The sequence below is a fragment of the Bemisia tabaci genome, chromosome 10 (genome assembly GCF_918797505.1).
Source record: "Bemisia tabaci chromosome 10, PGI_BMITA_v3".
NCBI lineage: Eukaryota > Metazoa > Arthropoda > Insecta > Hemiptera > Aleyrodidae > Bemisia > Bemisia tabaci.
Window position 1 is genome coordinate 13,000,203 of NC_092802.1, and position 27,502 is coordinate 13,027,704.

Sequence of the window (27,502 nt, forward strand, 5' to 3'; positions counted from 1 at the left end):
TACCGGAAGAATATCATGCGGAAATTTCAGCAAGAATTGTTACAATACGTAAGAAAAGAGGATTTTAAAGAGATAAAACATTCTTTTATTAACACATATTTAACAAGATTGAGCATTAGAAATCAAAATAAATACTTACATGCAACCATTATGATACAATAACGAAAAATTTAAAAATAAACGTCTTGTGTGCGTCACTACCCGGTCAAACAGCAGTGACGGACTAAGTTTTCTTTTTCAAAGGGGACATTCAACTCATTAAAGGCTCGATCGAGGTAAAAATAGGTTCCTGTTCCTCATGAAAATATGTTCGTAACTTTCGGCCCCCATAAAAACGGTTTTGTCTTAAAGTGTGGCAAAAAGTATTGACGGATCTACGTACACATTATTTTTAAGTAGCTCATAATACCAAACTCTTTACATCTTTATGATGTTTAAACACAAGTATTTTAAGAGACATATTTTTCATTTTGACCATAATCATACAAGACCCTAAAATATGGTATTATCCCTACATGTCACGTATAACTTAATTAAGTAGATGTGCATTCCCAATCAATACTTACGAGTATGACCACAGATTTTGAGGCAGATTAGAACTTACGTATTGAATGTATTGGACTGAAGTCGTACTTATTTTTCCGTACGCGTTATTTTCTCTCTTCCATGAAAGGTAGGACTGAAATAGAATTATACATTTATAAAATCTCCTATTTTAGGTTGTGAAACGTCTTATATGTGTAAGTGGTGCTGCATAGAGGAAAAAGTATACATATCTTTGGTAACTCCCAAACCACCCATGAAACAAAATTTCATACAATTTTTGATTTTGTTGCTACCGGATTTATTTCTGCTCAATGGCACGTGTCGAGGTTACAAGGAACCTGCACGCCGCAGAATGGTTGGAAACATTCCACGTTGAATCTTAGGTGATCTCTATCAGTTATCGAATCATTGCTGCAGATTCCTTGTTTACACAAGAGAGAATTGATTTCAGCAGCGAGGCGCGTGAATGCTTGATTATCGATATTTCACCATTCGAAGCCATAGTAAAGAATCGATTATTGAGGTTTTCGTTGTCAACACCCTGTCTATCGATTCTTTTCTATAGGTTTGAATGGCGGAGCAATCGATACATCGCAAAGCACACCGCACCGCACTGATTGGTTTCTGTACTGTCCCGCGGGGTAGCGTGTGGGAAAGTGGAAGCTGTCTCAGCAACAAGAGAGTGAAACGCGCAATTCAAATAGATTGAGTTTATCAGAAAGAGAGCAACCCTTATGGAAAAATCCAGTTTTGATAAGTTGCAAGTTCGATTTGTTCTTATTCTCCCCATTACTTTTCAGTTTCTGAAAATATATTAAAATTTTACAGAGTATTTATTTTGTAAAAATGGGAGTGCGGATTCCACTTCTTTCAAAATTCCAGCCAACCCCCGAGGTCGTAGACTTTAACTATCGTTGGCAGTAGATTTGCGTCGAATGAGGTCTAATACAATTCACATCTACTAAAAAACCTCTGAGTTTCCTCTGGGTGTCATGAGTATTTAAATTTGAAATGTATAAAACAACAACAACATTCGCCTTCTACATGTGAGTCGATAGCACCGTACAGAATGGGAATCAATTCTTTTGATTTTTGTCATTTCAATGAAATCCTACTTTATGAATTTATAATTAGCAACAGGTGATGCCTGATTGACATAGTATGTGGCATTGCATGGTGTCTTCGGTGTCAGTTGGATTGCATTTTGCAAAAAGGAACCAAGGGCAACAAAATTACTGAAATCATGCACAAAATTAAGTATACAAATGTAATTTTTATCTTGAATTTATGGTTCATTGGGGGTAGAGATGAAACTTGTTTAGATGATCAGTTTATATTTGCAAGGTAAAAAGGTTGCACAATCTCAGCGACATCGGAGTGCTTTTGGCTCCTTTCCGCAAAATGCAATCCGATTAATTTTTTCAACACTCGAATAGCAGGTCAAGAGTTAATGGAAACGCCTCGATGCAACTATTCCCGCTCAAAGGACGTCCACGTTGCATAACCACAAAATGAAGGGGTTTCTTGCTCGTGGGATGACGCGCGATTGGTACCGAAAATCAATCTTGCTTGGGTCCATTACCTCAAAACTTCTTGTTTGGATTACTATTTTCTTTGGCAACACAGCGTCATTATTCGGTGCGCGGGGATGAAAACTTTGGTCGCACGAACGGAACAGATCATATTGGACTGCATTTTGCAATTTGGAACTATAAATTCTGGCTCATCTGAAAAAACACTTACGTGCATAGGGAAACTAATGGCAAATACGTTATTTTAAACCAGGCCGGAATGTATAGTTCCAATTGCAAAATGCAGTCCTATGCGCTTTTCGGTTTAGAGAACTAGAGCCTCAGCTAGGCAGACTCACCGCTTTAATCGACGAATCCGGACTTCAAGCCGTTGAACCGAATGATCAGTCCCACGAACCGAAAGTTACGCCCTACAAACTGAAAAACTTCAGTTTATACGAAACATATTTCACATCGATCAAATTTTCTGGATCGGTGAACTGAGACTTCGATTTCTTGAACCATACCGAAGTTTAGTTTCGAGAACCGAAGCGGTCGGTTTGCTCGGATGAAGATACAGTCGTCTGAACCGAAAAGCGCCCACTAAATTCGTCGCCTTCCTGACATAAGGGCGTAACTACAATCAGCAATGAGCCCTGTCGTCCATACAATTCAATGCTTTTCCGGGCTCATCTCAATTAGCAGTTACGCCCTTATGTCAGCCAAGCAACAAATTATTCGGTTCATATATTCGAGGCAGAGGTGAAGAGTAAACGATCGCGATTATATCGACATTCTCCCATTTGAAGCTATCGCAAAGAATCGATTATTACGTTGTTCGTCGGGAGCACCCTGTTTATCGATCCTTTTCCATAGGTTTAAATGGACCGCGTTAAACAAAAAGGAACCAAGCCACATCAGCTATTGCCAAATTTAATTGGGCAATTTAATTTTTAACATGAAAACGGTTGTGCGGATTTTCGTGCAAATTTCAGTGAAAATTCTCCATGGTACGAAGTAAATTCTTTAAAATTTTCAAAGAAATCCGGACGAACGTTCTCTCGTAAAAAATTTAATTGCCCAGTTAAACTTGACAACAGCTTATGTGGCTTGGTTCCTTTCTGTTACACTCGGTCCAAATGGGAAATCAATCGATATTACATTGCTAGCCACGCCACTGGACCGAGACTTCTTTCCCGCGTGCAGACTCGGGAAGGCTTTCAACCTTGCGAAGAGAGCGGGCAGGGGGCCATCTTGGGCTTGGTCTCGAAGTCCTCATCCTCTAGCACGACGACCTTGCGTCCGAAATGCAGGGTGGTGACCATGGGCCATCGTTTGCAGACAAACAGCCCGAACCACATCAAGAAGTTGAGCAGCGGCCTGAAGAGTTCGGAGACGACCGGGGTGGAGAGGAGAACCTTATGGGCGAAGAGCTGGTAGTTGTAGAGGGCGCGGCTGGCGAAGTTGTCCAGGCAGGGCTCGTGCTTCATGCCGCAGAGATGTCGAGTGAAGGCCATGAAGGCGCCGGCGTCCAGATGGGGACTACCGGCCGCATCCCTTCCATCAGCGCCGTCGAGAAGTGGATGAAGTCAGGGTCGTCGCGCGCCAGGCCGGGGACGAAAGCTCGTTCCAGAACGATCCGGCAGGCTTCTTCGGTTTCGTCGGGGTTCCCGTCGCATAGATTGAACCTGCGAAGAGAGGTTGCAAATTATTTGCATGTAGAGAAAGTGACTGAAAAAGCTTGACCAAAGAAAGTGACCAAGAAGCGTTAAAAGGAAGAAACACCCTAGGAAGAAAGGCTAGAGCGCTGATAAATGGAATTCTCATAATGCAGGCCGTCGCGCGTCGTACGCTGATAGACCATGCCGTGCTGAAGAAGAACGCCGCTGCTGGCTGGATACTGAGGGGGCCAGCAGTGTGATGTACATGAAATTGCATCCTCCAGTTTTTAAGGAGCTCTACTTCATTCATGGTATAAGCCTGTCATTTTACATTTCGACGGGGTAAGTCGGCAATAACATAACTCGTTTGCGGTGTCTGAAAATCTCCGCTTCTATGCTATTTTTTAAGGGAGATCAAATTGACATCATTCCTTGAAGCGTTTGCAGAATTTTCTTCGCACAGAGAAAAAAAAATCACGGCAGTTGTAAAGAAGTTTTGAGTAGTTTCTCGTTTAAAAAATAAAGTAAGACAGGAAGTCTGCGACGTCGCAAACCAAGTTATGTGATTGCCGACTTACACCGTCGATTTGCCATTCATCAAGTGCTCCCATATCATGTCCTTCAAAAGTTCCGGGATTCGGAATTTTTTCGTTCTAGTTTCTCCCACTCCGTGACTGTCAAAAGTTCCGAGATTCCTTTTAGGTTTGTTCAAAAGTTCCGAGATTCCTTTTAGATTTGTTCAAAAGTTCCGAGAAAGTTCCGAAAAATAACAAAAAACCCGGAGCATTTCGGAAATTCCAAAAGTTCTGGGAAAAATTCAGGAAAATCTCAAAAGTTCCAAAATTCGGTACTAGCTCAGGGAAATGGGAACACTGCGTTTTTCCGTCTTTTAAAATGTCTTTTTTTTAACTTATGCACCCCCATGGTTACAGTTCAGCTCTAACCTTTTATATTATTTAGACCCGCCCGTATTTATGATCACTTTTTGACCTAGCTGAAAAGTCTCTATTAAGTATGATTTACCGAAGACGACAGTTGCCAAATACTGCTGAAAAATCAGCACATTCCGCATTTACACCAATGTAAATATCCACTTTTTATCGCATAACCTGCATGGCAACCCTGTCACCTTATAATTAAAGGAACGTTCGTCCTCATGGCATGACCCTGGAATCATTAAAATCGATCGCTCTATCCATGGACAAATATTCTTTGTTTTTGTCTTTAAACGTCATACAAGCTCCTTTTCTGTGAACAATGAGCAGACTTAAAAACAATCCTTTTTATACAAACTTTGAAGAAAAATCCTCCTTTTTAAAATATTTTGATAAATTTTTGTGGAGTGGATACTTACTTGTCGTTGATCCCCATTAAATAGCCAATGGTTCTCCAAAAGTGGACGAAGCCGTCAATCTGATCACTTGTCCCTTTGAGCCCGAGGAGCTTGAAGTTGAGAAGACTGAAACCCATGAATCCGAATTGTGTGAGAGCCATGTCTTTTTGCGAAATATGCCCGAAGCCTACGCCGTTGGCTTTGTTGCTCGCTGCGCAGTGGAACCCTCGCACCATGATCAAGGATTTGTGAGCCCTGGAAAAAATTGAAAATTTTACATTAACGACACCACTGATTTTATGATGCGGAATTGAACTCATTGTCATAACCTGATTCGTTTATGATTTAAATACAACAATTAAAATAGCGTACTGCAGAGGTTGGGGAGTTCCATATTGTATAAATAAACCCCGAGTTGGACCAAAGATACTTACAAAGCTTAATATGAGTAGTTTGTACTATTAATACGACGAATTGCAATACTTACAACTAATGCACGACATGATTAATCAATAAACTTATGAAATAATTCTGTCTAATTATTTTCAATTATTACGTATTTTTGGGGAAAACGAGTAAAGACTTAAATCAATATAATATTGATTTTAATAATTGAAAGGTTAACCTGATTATCGTTCGCAATATTTGAGCAATGCCAGGGCAAGAGATGCTTACAATACCATAGTGGAATGGGATGTTCAACCGACTCAGTAGAGCTTTAATAGAAAACTAAACTTAAGACAACCGTCCACTTAATTCTGGTGTAAAAGTAAGGGAGATGTGCATGTAAGTAGTGCGCAAGAATGCAAGTGAGATGTACTCTCACTGCACTCTTGGCAAAAGAAGGAGCCACCTATATGGTCGCTTTGTGAGCAGAATCGATCATTTTTGCTTAATCGAGAGCAAGCTGAATCCAACGATTTAACTTTCGATTCAAGCAATAATAACGAATTAGGAGTATTTTTTTGAAATGTTTATAGGAGTCTACTGATCCAAAGACTTTTTTCTAGTGCGCGCGTGGTTCTTAAATGCACTAACTTTCCAATCTGATTCATCAAAAGCAGTTCTATTGGACAACTCTTTTTTCTTTATTTTGGATCACTCCTACTTACATATAAGAAATGTATCAATTATTATCTATAATAACAACTAACCTAGCTAGTAATTTTTTTTTTATACTTCAAGTAGCCCTCAAAGGCTGACCCCTGTTCAATTCCTGTCTATCTTCCCTACCGTCATATTAACCTATTTTATAAACCAAATTTCTTCCACCTATAACACCTGGGCAACAACTCTCCATCACCTCAATTAGTTTCCTGAGACCTAACCATTTCCCTAACTACCATTTTCTTGAAACCATTGATGTCTTGTTGGTGATGGTCAATTGGCGATGGTTGCGGCCATTGAACCACCTAGATCGACATGTCAAAGCAAAATTGAGTATATAGGTGAAGTACCTTGACTGAGGGTCCTCGAGGTCACCGTCATACCACATGAGCATGTGATGGATGGTGGCCATGTACCTCTTGTACGCAGTTATCTTGTCGCCAGACTTGCGTGACATTTTAAGAACCCGCAGAATACTGGCGATCGCCAAAACAACGATCAGCCCGGCCAGTTTTGATACGAATAAAGCGAAGTAATTTTGATGGAAGAATTCTTGCCCTCTGGAAAAGATCAAAACACAATTAATTTGACATTTTAAAAGATGAACCTGTACCTAACCTTTGAAGTGCACATTGTACCCAATAGTAAGTTTCAAAAAATGTATACGTCGCAAGCAAATAGTCAAATCAGGATTTTTGTTAAATGCCTAGGTATTTAGATTGAAATTCTGATTATTTGCTGACTGTAGACGAAATTATTCTCTGATCATGTGGAAAAGAATTCCCTCTAAAAACTTGTTCCATACGATCATAAATACGTATTTTCTAGTCCTTCAATGCGAATTTATCTCAAAAGGTGCAGCATTTCGTAAAGTAAAAAGTTTTCACAATTGGGACGGACGAAGAATTGTGAGGAGCAATTTTGAACGAGGAATAAAATTAATTGTACTTAAACGAATTATTGTCTCAAATATAAAAACGTAAAAAACTTCGTAAACTCTGACAATTTAAGATTTGCCTAGGCATTTATTGATAAAACGCTTAATTTGACTGTTTGCCTGCGACATACCTATATAGTCGAACGTACCAAGATTCGATTTTAATGACAATTTTTTTGTAAACCAAAACTGAATGCATTTCAAATTTCCTGAGCGCATCGACAGTAGCTCTGGCATCAGTGGTACTAATCTCGTTTGTTTTTAGCAAGACATGAGATGCGTTCAGAGTGATACCGACTCAAAGCATCACCCTATAGAAAAAAAGATCACGGGGTTGGTATTGATACCTCTAATTAATTGTAGTAGTACCCCAATAAATTAGGTTACTAACCCAAATGTTGTGATACTATCATAATTAATTGGAAATGTCAATCATTCAAAAGACTAGGGTAGTACCAAAATTTTAGGGGAAAACTCCTAAAAATTTTTCCCCTACTTTGAAGAGGAAAATTTTCTTTGAGCTCAAAAAAGAAGAGTCTGAAATTATGAACATCGTCAGAATGTCTGTTTGCAAGTTTTGTTTATATTTTCTCATACTTTAAACCGTCTTCAATATGCAGTGCAATTCTTTGAAGAATTTTGTACATCCTCCCTCTACCCCAACATTATTTTTCCGAATAGTTTTTAAAATTCACATGAATTCTCCGACAGATATGTCCTCATCGTTCCAAAAGTAAGATTCTAACAATACTTTAGAAACATCATCGCTTCACAAGAATCAGCCACAAGAATCGCCACAGCCGCTTAGTGGCGTGTAATAGCCGAGTTTTTTTGGACATCCGTAAGAATCTGAGCGATAACTATTCAAACGCGTCTGTCGTGGGGTTGCATATTCACTATTTTGAAGGCGATTTGTGCGTGCTCATGCATGGCACTTCATTAAATCACTACCATCCTGGCGTTTTCGAAATAAAGATCGAACTTCAAGTGGATGGTGATGTTGCCACAATATTCCTAAGCGTGGTGGCCATGCATTGAAGTTTTGAATTGATGGAAATCGTACTTTTTGAACTTTTGCGGATCGTACCATGGTGGGAGGCGGCCCGTCTGCTTGAGGTTGACCGGAATGTTGGCCCCCTCGTTGAGGATTCTTTCGGCGCGCTCTCTACCCATCTCCGCATCTCTCACTTTCACCTCTGAAACAGAAAACAAATGAAATGTATCTTCAAATAACTTTAAATATTTTATACAATTTATTTTAAGTCTCATGTAACCATTAAACAAGACACTATATACATTGGATTTAGAGTCCAGACTCTTGAAAACATTGACAAGAAAAAATACTCTTGATTCAATTAGATTTAAGCTTAAATCAAAAGGAAATCCGCTCAAATTAAGAGGCTTGGTTCTTGAGTTAAGCAAAAATCCGATTGAATCAAGAGTATTTTTTCTTGTCGATGTTTTTCAGAGTCTGGACTCTAGATCCAATGTGTTTGTTTCCGGTGAAGAAAAGTGCTGGAAAAAGGAATAAAGGCTAGAGTGCCTAATAAATGCTAAGGAAAAGCGCCGTATGACCATTCTAGAGTTGCCAAATTTCCTTCGATAAAATGTTTATTTTTGAGGAAAGCTATGATTATTTACCCTTGAAATCTTCAGGAACTTTACGTGAAATTGCGAACAAAATTGTGTGAAAAATTGGAAGGAAAATATTCATAAGTTTACTGGGAAATTCGTGTTTCATCAACGGAAATTTGGCAACGCCTGACGGCTCATACGGCGTTCTTTCTGAGCACGGCAGAGTACTGATGCAGGGAGAGTACGGACGTGTCAAAATGGGGAGCTCCTGGGGCCCAAAAGGGCAGCCAACCTTAAAAAACGAGAAATGCCACTGCCAATCATCAGATTCCAGTATCTCTTCCTTAGCCATCGAATGACAATTCTTTTGAAACAGATCTCAAAGCTTCAAAGTCCATTAACCTTTAGAGAGAAATATTTTTAAGTCATGGCTTTTTCGAGATTCGTCCTTCCTCCAGCATGGGCCTCAATAATTCTTCTTTTTCGGCTGTCTGGCAACGTCACTCACTGATTGGTTCGGCGGTTCGCGGGCACAAATCCCCGTGAGGTCATCATTTGCATGCGCAGTTTGCTCCGTCCGCGAATTTTATTTCGGTGTAAACGAGTGTTCTGCCTCGCGCAACCCGCGGCCCGCATATCAATAAAGCCCCAAATCGAGGATTTAAGGCCGCAAATGTTCTGACACCTCATCCTTTCCTCTTTCTGTGTTTATTCTTGTCCTCTCTTGCCGCTTCCTCCTTCCTTCCTTTCTTTATAGAGACTCGAACAGTGGGAGGTCATTATTATGCTAGCAAAGTATCTTAGGAGAGAAAAATAATAGATTTTTATCGTTGTAAGGTCTTTTTGTCCAAAAGTTTTTCACTTTTTAAAAATTGTCTCATTCCTCTTTGCCCTTTTTCTTCTTCTTTTCCATTAGACCAGTTGCGAGGCGTGAATGAGCGAGTATCGATATTTCTCTATTTGACGCTATGGTGAAGAATCGATTATTAAGGTGCTCGTGGCAAACATTTGTTTATCGATTCTTTTCCATAAGTTTAAAAGACAGATCAATCGATCTATCGCAAGCACACCACGCCATTGATAGAGATGGCGAGCAACGAGAGGCCATTACCAGAAGAGTGAGCTATCTTTCAATTTGACTGCATTTTGCAATTTGGAACTATAAATTCTGGCCCGGAAAAAGACTTATGTGCATAAGTTTCTGATGACCATAAGTGTTTTTAGAAGAGCAGAATTTATAGTTCCAAATTGCAAAATGTAGTCCAATAAGGCGAATGACGCTTGATTTTCAAGATTTTTTCTCCCTGCCTGTCCAGTTTTTTTCATTTTTCCAAAATTACACGAAGATATTTACTGGGCTGATTTCCTGGCAGGCAATAATTTTAAGATGAATCCAATCTCTGTAAATCGTGAAACAATGACCTGAGTTTTTTTTCTTTTTTTTGCTGGCACAAGCGATTCTCAGAGCCCTGGGCACCCGTTTGGATAGAGCTTGGATTGTAACTACTTAAAACGATTTTACGAAGTTTTGAGTTAATTTTTATTCGCAATCAAAATGAATAAGGCAAAGTATTTTTTCAACAAAATACTAAAGTATTACATTTTCCGATTTGTGTATGAGAGTGTGTGACGCGAAAATTAGAATTTTGGCAATATGCCGTTGGAAGTTTTTTTTTTTTTTTTTTTTTTTTTTTTGGGGGGGGGGTAACATGAGCCAAACTTAAACCTTTTAAGCTTTGATATGGACCACCGTCAGATGGTTAGTTGGCAGCAGTAACTCCGAATTTTCATGACAATGCCAGATTTTTTTCAGGTCAAAAGATCCTGAAATGTTAATGTGGTTAAGGCCGTGAAACGTTTGTAGTGTTGAAATATATAGAGCTGATTATATTCTGCTACGTTAGGAAAGAACGATGTATACTAAAACCTCCAGAAGTCGACATATTTTCTTCAATAATTTATAAATTTCTGGAGAACGTGTAAACATTTCTTTTCCAATCGTTTAAGAATCTGTCCGCAATTTAATTTAAAGTATCTGTGAAAAATATTCACAACTTTACGAAAAAACATACATTATATCTTGGGACATTTGACAACATCAAAAGTTCATACGGCGTATCTTTTCACGGTACTTAGTATTTTAGTCATGTGAGAAAGTAGGTAATGGTGGTTAGAGCGATAAGCTCATTAGTTATACCGTGGTTTAGACATGCTGAGCGCTTAACTACACTCGATTGGAGATTTAGTGCTTGGAGCTGTTAAATTGAAATCGAGATCGTAATTTGCAACTACGCGAAAGCACCCTTTCGTTTTCAGGCAGGTCTGCAAAATGGCCTCAAGACTAAATAAAACGGTTTGCTAAAAATAAGCTCAAAATAATTTCACTAGAGGAGCCATGTGTTAATGGTCATGGTTCTCGAAAAAGAACCGAATGCACACATGAATCTTTTGATTCATCAACCTTTTGAACCTTTCTTTTGATTCCAACAGAAATCATCACATTTGTTGTCTCTAAAACAATTTAACTTTAGTTCCACTCATGAGACGCACTTTTGAAGTGAATAGCGCTGAATAGCGCGAAATTTTTCCACCTATTCAAAAATATGCAGAGCACATTTCAAGGACATATTTTGGTTGATATATTTTCTTTTTTTAAAAAAAAAAAAAAATAAACCCCAGTAGAAATCTCTTACATGGTGCAATTTAGCTAATTATTTTTCGACTTTAGCCCTCGCTAGTAGCCTCTGTTCCAGTTCGCTCGCAAGATCTAAATTTTCAGTCTTCAATTAAATTTTTGAGATCAACGTCCTTCGGGCGCCCAACTTTAGATATTCATGTTCATTTAATTAAATTAAAGCAAGAATGACGTCAGAAAGTTAGAGAAAACGCTCATTTCGGATTTTTTTTATTCGTTTCTAAATTAAGAAGGAAATAATTAGCTTTTTAATTCGAACACTACCTACTCAAAATATTTACATTCGTCAAACATATCCTAGGTGACGGTGGCCACCCCAGCCCAATCCTAAAACTCTCCCCCTGAAAATTGGATTGTCTTTACGGAATTTACGAAGAGTATATTTCCACAAGAATTTCGACAAAATTTTCAAATTTCACCTATTCAAAAATATTCAGAGTAAATTTCAAGGAGATACCTATTTTGGTTAATTTTTTTTGAAAATAAACCGTAGTAGAAGTCTCTTACATGGTGCGATTTAGCTAGGTATTTTTCGACTTTTTGCCCTCGCTATGTTTGTGCTAAATGCATATAGTTTTTGCATGGGTAGAAAACAAGTTTAAATTCCACACCTTGTAACAGCTCAAGTTAATAAAGCTCTTGGACAACGAGAGTCAATTTTAGGGGACATCCTAGTTGCAAATATTTCCCCTCATAGATAGGGTCTCTGCCCACATATTTTGACGAATGCTGTCCACTCGAAGTGAAAACAGGAAGTGCATAAAACAAAAGCGAGCTTACCAACAGTGGGGCAAGTATTTTTCTGGCCCTCCATCCTCCCGGGTTTACCACCACCCTCACACAACCCCAAACACACAACCCTCACCCACACTACCCCTCACTGACCACTCGAAACTCACACAAGCGCAGGTGGACGCACATTTTGGCGGGGTCGCGACGTGGACTGGCGAGAAAGCTCATACCTGTCTTCGCGCCGATGGCCCTAACTGGTTATCCTCGACCAACGATCTATCGCTCTTCGATAGATCGAAGTTTGACCCTTTCTCCTGGTGGCACTGTTGAGCCCGGTACTGGTCTCTTCTTACTTATTGTATTCCTTGAGGAGAGAGTGAGATGCCGTGCATAGCTGCGTTGTCAGGTTTTGTTGTTTTCGTCTTATTTTATTCCCTTAGCGATGATGGTCGAAGAAAAAAAGAAAGAAAGAATCACGACTACAAAATCACGAGTTAAAGAGTTTAGTGCCCCACCAGCGAGGCCCTAGGGGGTTTGGGACCATCTCATTCGGATTCCTCAGGGTCGATTGCCCTGACCCAAAATAACCTAGAAAATAATAGTACGCACGGAAAAAAATTGAATGTCACATTAGCATTTATAATGTTAAAGAAATGTGCGAAAAGTATAAATGCTAATTTTACATTAAAAAATGCTACGTCAACCGCGCCCACGGTTAAAAGAACAAATTCAAAGGTGAGTTAGCATATTTTGAATGTAAAATCAGTATTTGATACTAGGATCACGTTTTGCAATTAGGAACCACTATCTCTGGTTCCTCTGTAAAATCACCTTTCTGCATGCAGAAACCAACGGTATATCTGCTGTTTCTAAAATGAGCCAGAAACAGTGGTCCTTATTGCGGAATGTGGCCCACTTGTCGCACATATTTTTCACAGTATAAATTTTTAATTAACATTTAATTTTTTTTCCGTGGCGGGTGGTTTGGGACACCCTGAACATGTATGACCAACAGTGTTCCAAACTCACAGGCGCCAACGCGCCAAATGCGCCGAAAAAATGAAGGCTCTGCGCCAACGTGGCCTCTAAAAATTGTCCCCCCCCCCTCCAAAAAAATCCTAATTTTTCTGATTTGTGATTTTTTGAAATTTTCCCCAAGTTACAGTTACTAGTTGTGTAACTAAAACATATTGGGTCTGACTTTTCACTGAATGCGCCTGATTTATACACTGAAAAAAAACTCCGGCCGTGGGAGCCGCAATTACGGGCTACATAGACATACCGTCCGTTCCGGGCTTAAAGGCCAAAAATTCCGGCTGCTGGAGACGTAGCTTCGATTACTCCGGGTTCAGAGGCCGAAGCTACGGCTGCAGCAGCCGGAATTTTCGGCCTTTGAGCCCGGAACGGACAGTATGTCTATATAGCCCGTAATTGCGGCTTCCACGGCCGGAGTTCTTTTTTTCAGTGTAGACAAAAAGTCAATCTGGCCCCTAAAAAATCTTCAATGGCCCCTAAAAATCAAGCTTGATGCGGCACATGGCTCCCGAAACTCAAAGGTGAGTTTCGAACACTGATGACCAATGTTATTCTCTCCGTGGATGCCCTTAATTTTTCTCTCAATCCGGCAGCCGTGCACAGTAGAGCTGCGATTCTCGAGGAGCGAGATCTCGCGGGCCGGAGAGTGAAAGTTACTTTCGTGGATGGCGCTAGCGGGGCAGTGCGGCGGCTGCGTCGACTCGTCGCGAGACGCCACGAACGCAGCGGCGGATGACCGCAACAGCAGAAGCCGCCACGGCTCATCCACATCCACTGCCACCGAGGATCCATCCAAGCCACGGCTCCACAGCCGGCCCGCGACGCCGAGTCAACCGCGCGGCAGATCTGCCGTGCTAAGGAAAAACGCCATATGAGCCATCAGGCGTTGCCAAATTGTCTTCGATAAAACACGAATTCCCTGGAAAACTCATGAATATTTTTATTCCAATTTTTCAGAGAATTTCGTTAGTATTTTGATCTAAAGTTCCTGAAAATTTCAAGGGAAAATATTCTTAATTTTCCTCCAAAATAGACATTTTATCAAAGGACATTTGGCAACTCTTGAATGTTCATACGGCGTTCTTCCTCAGCACGGCAGAGATGGCATCGAGGGCAATTCAGATGTTGCATGTGTGAGGAATTTGCGATTTCGTTCTCACTGACTCAATAAGAAGGAGCAACATTTTTACAACACTGTACTCGCGCTGGTTCCTCGACCTTTCGCTAAATGCGATCCAAACAGTCCAATTATTTCTAGATAAATTCACAATGTCGCAATGAAACTCAGTAATATTTTACTTCATTGCTACAATATTCAACGCTGGAATTAACTTAAAAATTAATCTGGTTAACGCGCATTCAAAATTAACGGAGTATCGTTATAACGCCTGGATGCAACTATTCGAACTTCATGGATGTCCGTGTTGCATACGCACGGGATTGAAGGCGTTTTGACTTTCCGGATACTCAGCACTTCCTCTCACCTGTGGCGCGACGCGACGGTGCTGGTGAGACGCTACACTGAGCTCATTTTCTCAAAATTGTATCTTTATACTTACGATTCTCTTCGCTTTAATAGCAGAATTAATATTCGTGCCGTAGCGGTGTTTTTGAAGTATGAAGGAAGAATTCAACGTGCTCCGTAATTTTGAATCCTCTCAGTACGGCCCGAGGGTGAAGCGCTGAGTGACTTGAAGGCAAAACGCCTTCAATTCCGTGCGCCTGCAACACGGGCATCCACGGAGTTCGAATAGTTGCATGCAGGCGTTATAATGAAATTCGCCCCGTATTTATCTCATGCACTACCCATGAAGATGTTGCATGTTTGAGGAATTTGCGATTTGACTGTTCAATCTTATGTAAAAGTTCGCGAGAAACACGATGGTACCACTGGTTTTCTCTGAAATTAACTCCCAAGCTCAAAAAAGCTCTCAAGTGGAAGCCAAAATGGAGGGGATATCCCACGCTATCCTGAGAGTCCACCTCTACATCAAGACAAACTGTCCATGCAAAGATAGGGAGCAGATACATTGACGGGGCTGCCACTTTATTTGGGGACTCTAAAACTGAAAGCACGGCATCACTGCTAACGTATTTGTTCCCTATCTTTGCATAGAGAGTTTGTCTTGATGTAGAGGTGGACTCCAAGGGTAGCGTTAGATATTCCCTTCATTTTGGCCTCAAATTGAGAGCTTTTTTTGAGCTTGGGAGTTGATTTCAGACAAAACCAATGGCACCATCGTGTTTCTCGTGAACTTTTACATGAGAATCAACAGTCAAATCCAAAATTCCTTACACATGCAACATCTCCATTAGAGATGAAAAGTGAAATTTCACGTTTTGAAATATCATGAAATTAGGCTCGAATAAATTTCACAAAATTTGAAATTTATTAATTTTTCCCGGAATTATTAATTGAAACTTTGGAGGAAAGGAAAGAAAGTCAACAAAAGTAAGTCAACAAATGAATTTCAATTATCTAGAGTGATCTATTGGTACAATTGTTACGAGCCGTCATTTGTAAAGCACGCATTTGACTTAGTTTCTGCATAAATTTACTCATTTTTGGAGGGAAAACTTTCGTTTATAAACATCCCTGGCCATCTTCGTCATTCAGTCGTTTGATATTAGAATCCGAAGATTGTCAGAGACATTTTCAGTGTTAGAGGGTTGGCTGACTTTTTGGCCCTTAGAGCTCCATATTTCGAAAAGGCCGTACTCTCCCAACATAGGTACTCTAATTTTACATCAGGTCGCGCTGCTGACTCCGCGTCGCGCGCTGCTTGTGAGAGCGTGGCTTGAGATAGTCATGTTTATTTGGGCGTGTTTGCCCGGCCGTGCTCGTATTTGTGTGGGCTGATTGCATAAAACGCTGTCCTGCCCGACGGACGCGTATTTGCTCAACTTGCACATGACAACTTGCAGATATGTTCACTTGCAACGCATGCAGGGAGAGGGTAGGAAGAGTAATAAACTTTCCGGGGAATGGGAAATGATAATTTCCGCGCAGAAGTTTGCGAGCATTTTCTCTTAGGTCTGGCATATATCCTCCTTGTTTGTTTTGGGAATCTCGCACTGGAAAAAAAAAAAAAAAACCCCATTGGATCTAGAGTCCAGACTCTCAACAACATCGACAAGAAAAAATATCCTTGATTCAATCAGAATCCAGCTTAAATCAAGAACCAAGCCTCTTAATTTGAGCGGATTTCCTTTTGATTTAAGCTTAAATCTGATTGAACCAAGAGTCCTTTTTCTTGTCAATATTTTCAAGAGTCTGGACTCTAGATCCAATGTGTTTTTTTTTTTTTTCCAGTGCGTAATAACATGAATTTGGAGGATTTTACACTTTTTAAGGAGTGAATTTTGCTCAAATCTAGCAAAACCAATTCTTTTTGAGAAGTATGGACTTCGCTCTTTCTTTACGCGAACTGAAATCCTCATGGCCTCCAGTTCGCCTTCAATATCTCGATAGGCAATATGACCGGCCTGGTAGTAAGTAATAGTTGCTTGCAGTAATATGCCCACGTTTATTTGTGTTAAGTTATCATTAGCATCCTCTTTCACTCCTAATCATATCACTCAGGTTTTCCAGGAGCAAAATGAACACCAGAGTGAAATCCAATCCAGAATTTACTCCAAGATTTCTGGAAGTGCACGTACGTACGTACGTGACAGACCGTTACGGAGTTAAATTTAAGACGCAGGGACGTTTGGTAACCGAATTACACTAGTGGTCGCGTAGTTTAAACGACAAAATGTCGGTGGGTCTGCAGTGCGTGGCGTGAATGATCGATTATCGATATTCCTCGTTTGACGCTATGGTAAAGTATCGATTACGAAGGTGTTCCGTGCGAACACCCTATTAATCGATCCTTTTCCATAGGTTTAAATGGTAGATCAATCGATTTATCGCAAAGCACGCCACGCCACTGGTGGTCTGCTCATCTCCGACACGCACCACATCATCCTTCTCCTTCGTAAAATTCGCAGAAACGAAGCGCTCATTCCACAGCAGCATATTAAATTAGCAAAGGGTAAACAAAGGACTGTGAGTGTTTGTTCTTCAGGACGGAGAGGTTTCCCAGTTTTTAAAATCCTCACTACAACAATGGTTCACTTTTAAAGGGTTGCCAAGTGACTGTCTAAGGATCTAGAACCCCGCCCTTTAGATAGATGTCCGTTTGCGACGTTACAGAGATCCTGTCATAATTCACTTTTTCTGTGTAAAACTGGTCAACGTGTGTAATTTCTTGAAAACTTCCTAGATTTTTCTTTGATTTCAGCCGAATATTCAGAATTAATTTCACTATATGAAGTTATAGGTTGTTTCTCCTCAATGACTTACAATGGGAGCGGAAATTTTGAAACACAGCAATGGAGATACGTGGTTTTGTACCATGGTCATCGATGTGGGATCTCCATCTTTTCCCACGTACTTTGACTGAGGAACCGTCGGTTCCGGCGCGCGGGGTGATTGGGATTCTGGGCGTCGCGACGCTACAGCGATCGGGCACGTGAGACGATTATTCAAGAGGGTCAGTGGGCGGGAGACATGGGGGGGGGGAGCGCCGAGGTCGGGGTCAATGCGGGAACCGAAAACTGTTTCGGGTGCCGACGGAGGGAGGTAGCCCATCATCGTGGCGGGAGCTTTTGTGTGAGCGTCCCCGCGCATCCCCCAACCCCCTCTAACCCCCCTAACTCTTCTCTCTTACTGCCGTGCTAAGTAAAAACGCCTTATGAGCATTCTGCCGTGCTAAGAAAAACAGCCGTATGAACCTCCAGGCGTTGCCAAATTTTCGCTGACAATTCACTAATTTCAGGAAAATATACTTGAATATATTTTCTACAGTTTTTCAAACCGAAATAAGAGGCAATCATGAAAAAGACTGCAAACGCAGGCTTATTAGGCACTCTGAGCAATACAATACAATACAATTACAGCGATATAATTTTATCGAGGGAATTCTCCATTGAACGAAAACGGAACTATGGCCATAGGGTTTGCGTGCAATCATACGAGGGGTATTCGTAAAGTAAGTTAATATTCGTCATATCTTCTAAACTAATAAAGATAATTTAAATCTGTAAAGAGTTTGTGAATTTTCATACTCTCAGCTTTTTAAAAAGCTTCAGTTTTTTAAATTTGGTCCTTTGAGTGCCGAGTGACATCAGTTTTCCCACACCCGTCTCTCACCACCGCGTGTCCAAAATTGACGCGCGCTGGGGAGGTCACAGGACGGTCGCATGCCGCTTCATCCTGCAAATTGTCAAAATGGAATTTTTTGTTTAAAATTTAAAATTTCCATGTTTGTGAAGATCTGGCTTTACTTTTCCACGTAATCTCCATCTCGTTGGACACATTTTACATACCATGACAAGAGCTTTTTTATTCCATCAGCGTAAAACTGGCGATTCCGTTTTTGCAACCACTTTTGTACAGCTTCTTTCACCTCATCGTCGTCCACGGAACTTTTTTCGCCAAAACTCTTCTCTAGTTCAGGTAATAAGTGATAAATCACGTGGGGTGAGATCCTGAGAATAAGGAGGACGTGGGAAAAATCTCATTTTAAGGAGGTCAACAACTGATTGGCCACATGATCTGTATGGGGCCTAGCATTGCCATGAAGCAGCATCACTTGACGAGACAAAAGGTCAGGGTATTTTCTTTTGAATGCTGATTTGTGAGCCTTTAATGACACCACATTTTCTGTTTGCATCAATATTTGTGTTTCTTTCTGAGAAATAAATGAGGAACACTCATCGAGCACTCTAAAGACGCGCGTCAATTTTGGACACGCGGTGGTGGGTTTACGGACAGTAGGTCTAAAAGAAAAAGGGCTACAAAAAAAAAAGCTACCTTTTTTGGTCTACAGTCAAAATGTCTACATGAAAATGCCTATTAAAATAGTGTCTAAGGAAATATGTCTGCGGTATTAAAATGTCTTTGGTTTGACTGCCCACTCCAAAAATGTCAAAGTACATATTTATGTCGTCTGATAAGAATCTCATTTGAAAGTGTATCCCTAAAGACAGGACGAGGCTGTGGATGCTGCAGAAGCTGATGCGTAAAAATTGTGGGTCACATTTCGCGAATAATTGACCCTCTTAAATATCATGTGTACCTACCTACTTTATAATATATTTTATTTATTTTTTTATTTTATAAATATATTTGATATATTTTTAGTGGCCACATAAATATTTTGACATTTTCTAAGTGGGTAAACAAACCGTAGACATTTTAATAGCGTAGACATATTTATCTGTAGACATAACTTCAGTAGGCATTTTAATGTAGACGTTTTGACTGTAGACTAAAACAAGCAGTTCCAACGCCCAAGCGATGGAGGGCGCTTCTTTGACAAAGCATATTACTACCAACTTACGTACCCGAAGACTATCGTAATGGAATTTATTGTGGGAACCTTTAACCGTAAAACCCTTCAAAACTTCAGATCGACCGCGATAAACTGAAACTATCTACAAGCACTTTGTGATGAATTTCAGTTTGACGGTGAATGGAAACATAAAGCATGCACTGTAAATCAGACGAAGGGAAAGAGCGGCGAACCTCTAAAGCTGGTGCGTCAACGCGATCTAGCGGACAGCGGTGTCGCGACGCCGCGAGGTAGGGCGCGCAGGTCGCGGGGGGAGCGGGGCCGCGTGAAGAGGAGTTCAGTAGTGGGGAGGGGAAGCGCGGGTCGCGGGGAAGAGAGGGACCGGCCGGCCGGCGGTGACATCGGCGCTGGCTGGACCCATATTCATGGCGTGAACACTGCCAGGCCATAGAATAATAAGCTTTATTATTCTAAGGCCAGGCAGCGCTAATGTCTCCGCTAACTGGAGTTGGGGTGGGGGTCCTTATTCATTCTCTTGGTCCATGATATAACCTTAAACCTTCCGCTCAATGCCGCAAACAGCTGACGTGTCGATGCTTGCGCCAAGAAAATGAACCAATCACAAAGTAGCACAGTAATACGTCACTAAAATGAAGAGATCACGTGACTGTTCGTAATATTTTCAAATCGATCTGAAAGTACTGCCTTGGATATAAGTATTTAAAGCATAAGGAGGCCCTAAAATACTTTAATCAGGTAATACGTCCGTGCGAGATTGTTATGCTTAAAAGCAAAACATTTCACGAAAACTTTACGAATACCAGATGCAGAAAATAATCCAATTTTCCCGGTGTGTACCAGAATGGCGTCATTACCCATAAGGCAAAAGGGCATGTAGTATAGTACATGTTACATCGGGGGAGTCGAACGGTTGGAAAGGGCGCATCTGGTACCCAGAAGCGCCCAAAGGTAGCCCTTTTTTTTGTAGCCCTTTTTCTGTAGACGTACTGTCTGCATACCCGGTGGTGAGAGACGGGTGTGGGAAAACTGATGTCACTCGGCACTCAAAAGACTAAATTTAAAAAACTGAAGCTTTTTATCAAACTGAAAGTAGGTATGACAATTCACACACTTTTTACAGATTTAAATTATCTTTATTAGTTTAGAAGATATGACAAATATTAACTTACTTTACGAATACCCCTCGTACTTAATTTTACTTTCATTAATTTTCACACAGCTCCTTATATCATAAATACGTCAAATTGTGGATCAACACAATTCAACGCCGTGTTGAATGAATAAAAGTCGGTATTCTTTGAATACCCGTTTATATACTGAATATAATATAGAGACAGACACGATCCTTACAGCTTTCATCGTTGGCTAAGCCAACATCGATATATCTAACACACTACTGCCTATGGAAACACCAGAAAAATGTGAATGTATTCAGATTTTCTAAACTCACCATTATCACTAAAAAATGACATGTTTGACCTGAAGACGATTGAAAACGCTATATCAAACACGGCACTAGAAGGGCAGCTCACACACACATAAATAAAGAGAAAATCTTATAGAAAAATGAGCTATACATTATTAGGCATCTCCATCTCTAGACTTTTCTCAAGAAATTTTCTCATTGCGTCACGCCCGTGTGAAAATAATTATCCCCTGACGTTTCCATGTGCAATTGACCGGACACGGTTTGAAAATCCACCGTCACTTGCTCACCTCTATTGACTCATGTAGGTATCGCTCGGCGGGTCATAACAAGCTGAGTAAATAACCAGCAAGTTCACTGTTGATGCGGAACTCATGAATGGTGTGAAGTGTCCACTTCGTGGAGTTTGGATATTTTGAGGGCTTGCGTTCACGAATGGACTCTGGTTCAAGGAGATCGATGCTGGGGAGTCAAACAGTAGAAATGGACTGAGTTAAGCAGAAAGGAACCAACCCACATTTTGGAAAAAATTGAGTTATAAGTGTTTTTGAACTCAACCACTGCTCTACTATCCATCGCCAAAAATTCAAAGTTTTCGTTGGAGCAAATTTTGCAGAAATTGAACTTGAAGTTTATTTTTTACATTGAGTCTTATGCAGGAGCCAAACTTTAAACCTCTTTTTCTCCGTTCGATCCCGATGTGGCTTGGTTCCTTTCTGTTTAACTCCGTCCAAATGTTCTGGAAAGGTGTAGGAAGGAATACCCTCTCGGCCGTGGTAATTTTTGAATTTTCGAAATCGAGTTTCCTTCCAAATTCGTCTAAATTTTTTTAAATGAAATCAACAGCTAAAACGGCAAAATTTGTCGTATTTGTATATGTCGAAGGCAATTGGCAATCGCCGGCAATTTACAAGCCAGTGGTGAATAAATATAGAAAATCATAAAATTCAAAAATAAAAGAACAAGATATTAGAGTGCTGATTATATGGATTGTATTTTGAAAAAAGGAACCACTAGCATTGCAATGTTGTTAAGATTGTGCAACTTCTTTTGTCTTGGAGGAAAAACCCGATTATCCATTAATAGTTTCTATTTTACTCGCTAAAAACTGTAAATTTAAGACAAAAATTACCATCTAAATTTCATAATTTTTCACGATTTCCGCAATTTTATTGCAAAAGATGAAGTTGCACAATCTTAGCATCATTGCAATGCTAGTGGTTCCTTTTTGCAAAATGCAATCCATGTTGCCTACAATGTGAATAGACACTCTTTCATCCTCAAAAATATGCACATTCAGGAGAGCGTGCAGTGAACTCCGTGACATTAGTTGGATTGAGATCGGACAGGCAACTAAACCAACATCGTGACAAAGCGTAGAGTATCACAAAAAATGAAGGCGCTTCAAGTCGAGCCCATACTTTTGAAGACCATAACCCTTAAAAATTGCATTATGCCGATGCGCATTATTGCGATTTATTTAAATAATGTGTGAACCGCTTGCAAATTGCCGGCGATTGGTAATTGCCTGCGACATATATAACAACGAGAAATTTGAGGAAATTGTAAGTGGAAAAAACGACGTAATTTCAGACAAAACAGCTAAACAGCAGTTAGGAGCAATATTCCTCCAGAGAGACAATGAAGACAGTGTTTTTAATTAATATGCCGCCATTTCCTGCCAATTTTCAATGTTTAAATTTCATGTTTGTTGTGTGTCCAAAATGCCACCACAAAAGCATGCAGCAGAAGATGGCACATGCATACAACCGTCTTGCCGAGCATGGAAATGAATAATACTCTTTTTACATCAATCGAAAAAAAAGAGAAAAAAATTGGTCAATTACTATGCATCCAAACTTTTCTAAGAGTCTTCCGGATGATCGGAGGCAATTTGACAAAGAACGGGGCTTTTTTCAGTAAAATTATTCGCTCGGGAGCTATGTAATCTTCACAATTTTAAGAACATTCAGAGAAAGTTTTAGGGCGATATGTTTAGTCCTCTGATTAAAAGTAAAAAACAAGAGGGGAGCGAGAAAGTAAAAATGATTAAGACATGAGAGGAAGTTGGTCAATGTTAAAATGCAACTATAGGATGATTTTGGTTAGAATCTAACCGAAAACGTGACTGAATCAATTTTTCGGTCAACTATTCTACTCAAAGTTGCCCACGAATGGATCAAATCCTCATCCATTTTTCCGGAAAGACTTTTCGGTCCTCTTCTGGAGGTACACTGGAAAAAAATTCTCGGCGTTTTTACCAAGGTCCGTTGGTACCTTTACCATCTCACTTTTTTTACCAATTATTGGTAATTTTACCAAGACAGACTGGTAAGCTCAACTAAAAACCGGTATTTTTGCTGTTTTTTCAGGTAAGAATACCACTTTTATTGGTAATCAATCAATTCCCGGTAACTTTGCCATTTTATCTCGGTAATTCTACCACAGTCGATAAAAAATATTGGCGTTTTTACCAAGGTCCGGTAAAATTACCGAGAAAGCTCAATAATTTTACTGAGATTCTCGGTAAAATTACCAATTCCATAAATGGTAATTTTACCAAGCAAAAACTGGGATCAAATAGAACCCTGAATTCTTCGTAGTTTTACCCTTTTCTTAGTAAATACACCGAGATTTTTTTTCAGTGTGTTACTTCGCAAAATGAGACACGTGGTTTGAGGAATTCACCGTTGATCTGCGTGAGCATAACGTTTAAATGTCATGCCCTTGTAACTACAACACTGTATGAGAGCTTACTCCAGCATAGTTGCGAAATTTTTCGCAAAACTCGATTCCAACTCTTCATGTCTGGTTTTGTGCTATTGATCGCTTGAAATTTGGCATCAATGCCTGTGAGAGGAGAGCTCATCCCGGCCATACATAGTTTACGATCGCAATTAGCATCATTATGTTAATCACAATGTATCTTTCATTGGTTTCGCAAGCTTTTTCCTCTGTTGCCGCTAGCGATGAAAATTATTTTTTCGTCATTGCGTTATGTTCGATACTTGATGCGTCTGTTCACTTTGGTGACATTGTATCTAGTATATCCTGTCTTTGAATCACACGTAGTATTGCGCAAAAGTACTGCGTTGACTAAGTAGAGGATCCGATTAAAATAATCTACTTACATACGAACTAAAATTACGAGGAGTTTTTTTCCGAATAAATCAATCTCTCTTTAAATTCTGATTTTGAAAATTTGCTCATGCACTAGGTAAACATGCAAAATGTGCTTCAATGTATCCATTCTTAAATAATTATACCACACTGGAAAAAAAAACACATTGGATCTAGAGTCCAGACTCTTTAAAACATCGACAAGAAAAAGTACTCTTGATTCAATCAGAATCTAGTTTAAATCAAGAATCGAGCCTCTTAATTTGAGCGGATTTCGTTTTGATTCAAGCAAAAATTCGATTGAATCAAGAGTACTTTTTCTTGTCAATGTTTTCAAGAGTCTGTACTCTAGATCCAATGTGTTTTTTTTTCCAGTGCAGGAAACTCAGGCTAAAGAATGTGATTTATTTATACGCCAGGAAGAGCAATTTTACTTTCTTCGTCCATAAATAACGTCACCTACTCCTCACTAAGTTATGTTTTTCTGCAGGCTCCTTACTTTGAACGCAAATAACCCTGCGTTTAAGTCTCCAAATATTGTGATGAAACTTAATTTACGTCTCGTTACCTCTCTCACGTTTCTGTTCACGATCAGGCTAATCAGTTAGAGAGATCTGTTTTTGTTTCAGCTGTGAACAATAAACCAATGGTAATTTTCATTAAGCTTAACATTGGTATTAAATATCAATTGTAAATGTATTAAGAGGGGCGTAAAGAGATATCATTTTTATTCACTGTTTCTAGCAATCTCGTATCAAATCTAACATGAGCCCTGAGACCCTTAAAAATATATGTATGACGGGGATCACGTCACAATGGATATAATTCTTTCTGATTTAAAGGTGTGGCTTAAGCAGGATCAGTTTCACTACATCAGACGTTGCCTGATTTTATCTCAAGTTTTATTTTCCGACTGAGAAATGAAGAAATATTCTGATCTGAGGTATACCTAATCGTCGTCTAGAAAAAAATTAGAGAAAGTTTTAAGGAATTATGTTGTTTTTTCTCTGTTTAAAATAAATTAATATAAATACATATGAGAGGAAGTTAGGCTACATGAAATGCAGTTACGCTGATTTTGGTTAAAATCACCCAATTGAATAAACAACGGTACTCAAGGCTTTTTTAATTATGGATGATTTTCCGTTGACGATTTGAAATTTCATGAAATTCTGCCACTGTGCCCTGAACGCATCACGTTCCTTCGTAAATGGCATCGCAACGCAGTTTTTTTTAAAACGGGGTATTTCCATCTGTGACGTGGCGTCCTTTACAATAAATCGGTTGATCTGCCACTTAGACTTATGGAAAAGGATCGAAAAACAGGGTGTTTGCAACGAACACCTTAATAATCGATTCTTTACCATAACTTCAAATACGGATTGTCGATTGTCGATCATTCGTGCTCCACCACTGCTTTTCATTCTCATGCCGGCGAGTTGACGAGTTGCTGGTTTTGTTGCAGGTGATGCGGCGGAGGTATGTCGGTAGGTCAGTATTGTTATGACGGAGGGTGGCTGACCTTGAGGCACAACAAAAAAAGAGGGTCGCTCTGATTCTGGTTTCCAGGTCAGTTGGGCGCCTGCGCCTCGCTCTTTATCTTGCCAAATGGTATTTTAAACGTATGAAATGCTATTTACACGTCATTTCTATGTAATGATTTAAAATCTGGCACCTATGTTGTTCCTCGAATGTGTTCTGACCATACGCACACCGGCACGTTGGTCAGCGTTTACTTTTTTCGTGTTCTGATGTTTTTGTGTTTGTGATAGCGAATAGCAAATTATAACTTTTGAATGAAAAATATAATAAAGCTTCAAGAATTTTAAAACCTCAAAGTCCACAAATTGATGTTATTGGGAATTTGGTATAAAAATTTGATACTCATCAGTATTCCTGCCGAACTGAGAAAATGTCATGCACTATCTCAAGAAAACAGGTTTCCTTGACCGTTTCTGGTAGTTCTGAGGAAAACACTTGTTGCATCATGAAAGCAATTAACTGTACCGGGAAAACTCATTATTCGAGCAGAAATATTCTTGGATTTCCCACCATGAAGAAAATTCTCTTGAATCAAAAAAACAGTATATACTTTTATCAGGAAGAAAGTAGCTATCAATTAAAAACCGAGTTGATTTAAGTCTCTTTTCCCAGTATATACTAAGCAAAATTGTAGTTTCCAAAAAAAATTTTGCATATCATGATGAACTTTTACTCCCTGTTGTAAAAGTCAAAACGATGACCAACGGTGCGACAAAATTAAAAACAAGCAAACTTCATAGCTTAAAATTTATACAACATATTCTGCTGATAGAGAATAAATAAGGGAAGTTCTCAAGAAATTACGTTGACTAATTTTTCAAATAAAAAATGAAGTTCGACCGAAAATCTGCAACGTTGCAATTAGGATACGTGGTTTCGCCGTTTGATCATCGATATAAGAATACAGTCATTGTCACAGGTTAAATTGGATTGCATTTAGCAAAAAGAAGCCAGCGTGATTACAGTGTTTTAAAAAACGCGCAACATCTCCTTTTCTTTTAAAAATACTCAATATATGTACAGTATTAGAAGTTACACAATTATTTTCCTTTAAAATTAACAATTTTTTGGTGGAAAGCTAAAACCATCTGCCATTCCGGGAGATTTTTTAGATAATTTTGAAGAGGCAACAATCTTATAACACTGTAATCGCGCTGGTTCCTTTCTGTTAAATAACAAAAACATAGGAGAAAAAACGGAAAACGAGACTAAAAATTACACATGTGTGTGTTAGGCCTTGTTTCCCGTTTTTTCTCCTATCTTTTTGTTATCACTATTGTCACGTGCTGCTGTTTTTGAAATTTTAGCCTATTTCTGTTAAATGCGATCCAATTTGTCTCGATCTGAACGCAACGAGTATTTTTTCAACGCAAGTAGAAACTGACTAGAAAATATATTCTCTCACAAGAATGCACCCATTTTTATTTGAAAAAAAAAAAACAAACAAATTGGATCTAGAGTCCAGACTCTTGAAAACATTGACAAGAAAATAGACTCTTGATTCAATCAGATTTAAGCTTAAATCAAAAGGAAATCAGCTTAAATTAAGAGGCTTGGTTCTTGATTTAAGCTTAAATCTGATTGAATCAAGAGTATTTTTTCTTGTCGATGTTTTTAAGAGTCTGGACTCTAGATCCAATGTGTTTTTTTTCCCAGTGATTCAATGTGCACTTAAAAAATCCAAGAAATTCACCTGTCAAATTCTCTGCACCTCCGGCTTCCGCTTCAACCATCCACGCTTCTTATCAATGCACCCTCACCGCACAACACGTATCCAATTTTTTACATGATCAAATTCCGTAAATTCGGGGGAGGGGGTTGAACGCCCACGCGCGGAGACAAGCGGTTCGATAAACCGGTGCCGTCGCGGCTCCCAGCATCCAGTGGAAGACTGGTTCGATTCGTGAACTGGATACCGGAGTC

General features: G+C 39.6%; 1 protein-coding gene across 4 annotated transcripts; it reads right to left on the reverse strand.

Moving 5' to 3' along the window:
* Positions 1-62: 62 nt before the first annotated feature.
* On the reverse strand, positions 63-27,502 carry LOC109044725 (uncharacterized). Of its 4 annotated transcripts, XM_072304881.1 has the most exons (6): positions 27,273-27,502; positions 24,606-24,666; positions 8,159-8,291; positions 6,509-6,718; positions 5,073-5,306; positions 63-3,745 (listed from the first exon to the last, which is right to left on the reverse strand). In XM_072304881.1, the coding sequence occupies exons 3-6, from the start codon at positions 8,266-8,268 to the stop codon at positions 3,544-3,546; spliced, it is 756 nt and encodes a 251-aa protein (XP_072160982.1). In that variant the 5' UTR covers positions 8,269-8,291; positions 24,606-24,666; positions 27,273-27,502; the 3' UTR covers positions 63-3,543. The 4 variants fall into 4 exon arrangements, with proteins under 4 accessions (XP_072160982.1, XP_072160979.1, XP_018918113.2 ...); XM_072304878.1 differs by lacking the exon at positions 24,606-24,666 and having other exon boundaries at positions 27,273-27,500; XM_019062568.2 differs by lacking the exons at positions 24,606-24,666; positions 27,273-27,502 and adding an exon at positions 20,942-21,164.

Excerpts from the sequence above, each read along its gene's own strand:
- LOC109044725 (XM_072304878.1), bottom strand. The coding sequence starts at position 27,312 with ATGGTTGAAGCGGAAGCCGGAGGTGCAGAGAATTTGACAG. Across the intron at positions 8,292-27,272 it reads AGGTGCAGAGAATTTGACAG|AGGTGAAAGTGAGAGATGCG; the intron begins GTGAATTTCTTG and ends TTTCTGTTTCAG. Across the intron at positions 3,746-5,072 it reads TTAATGGGGATCAACGACAA|GTTCAATCTATGCGACGGGA; the intron begins GTAAGTATCCAC and ends CTCTCTTCGCAG.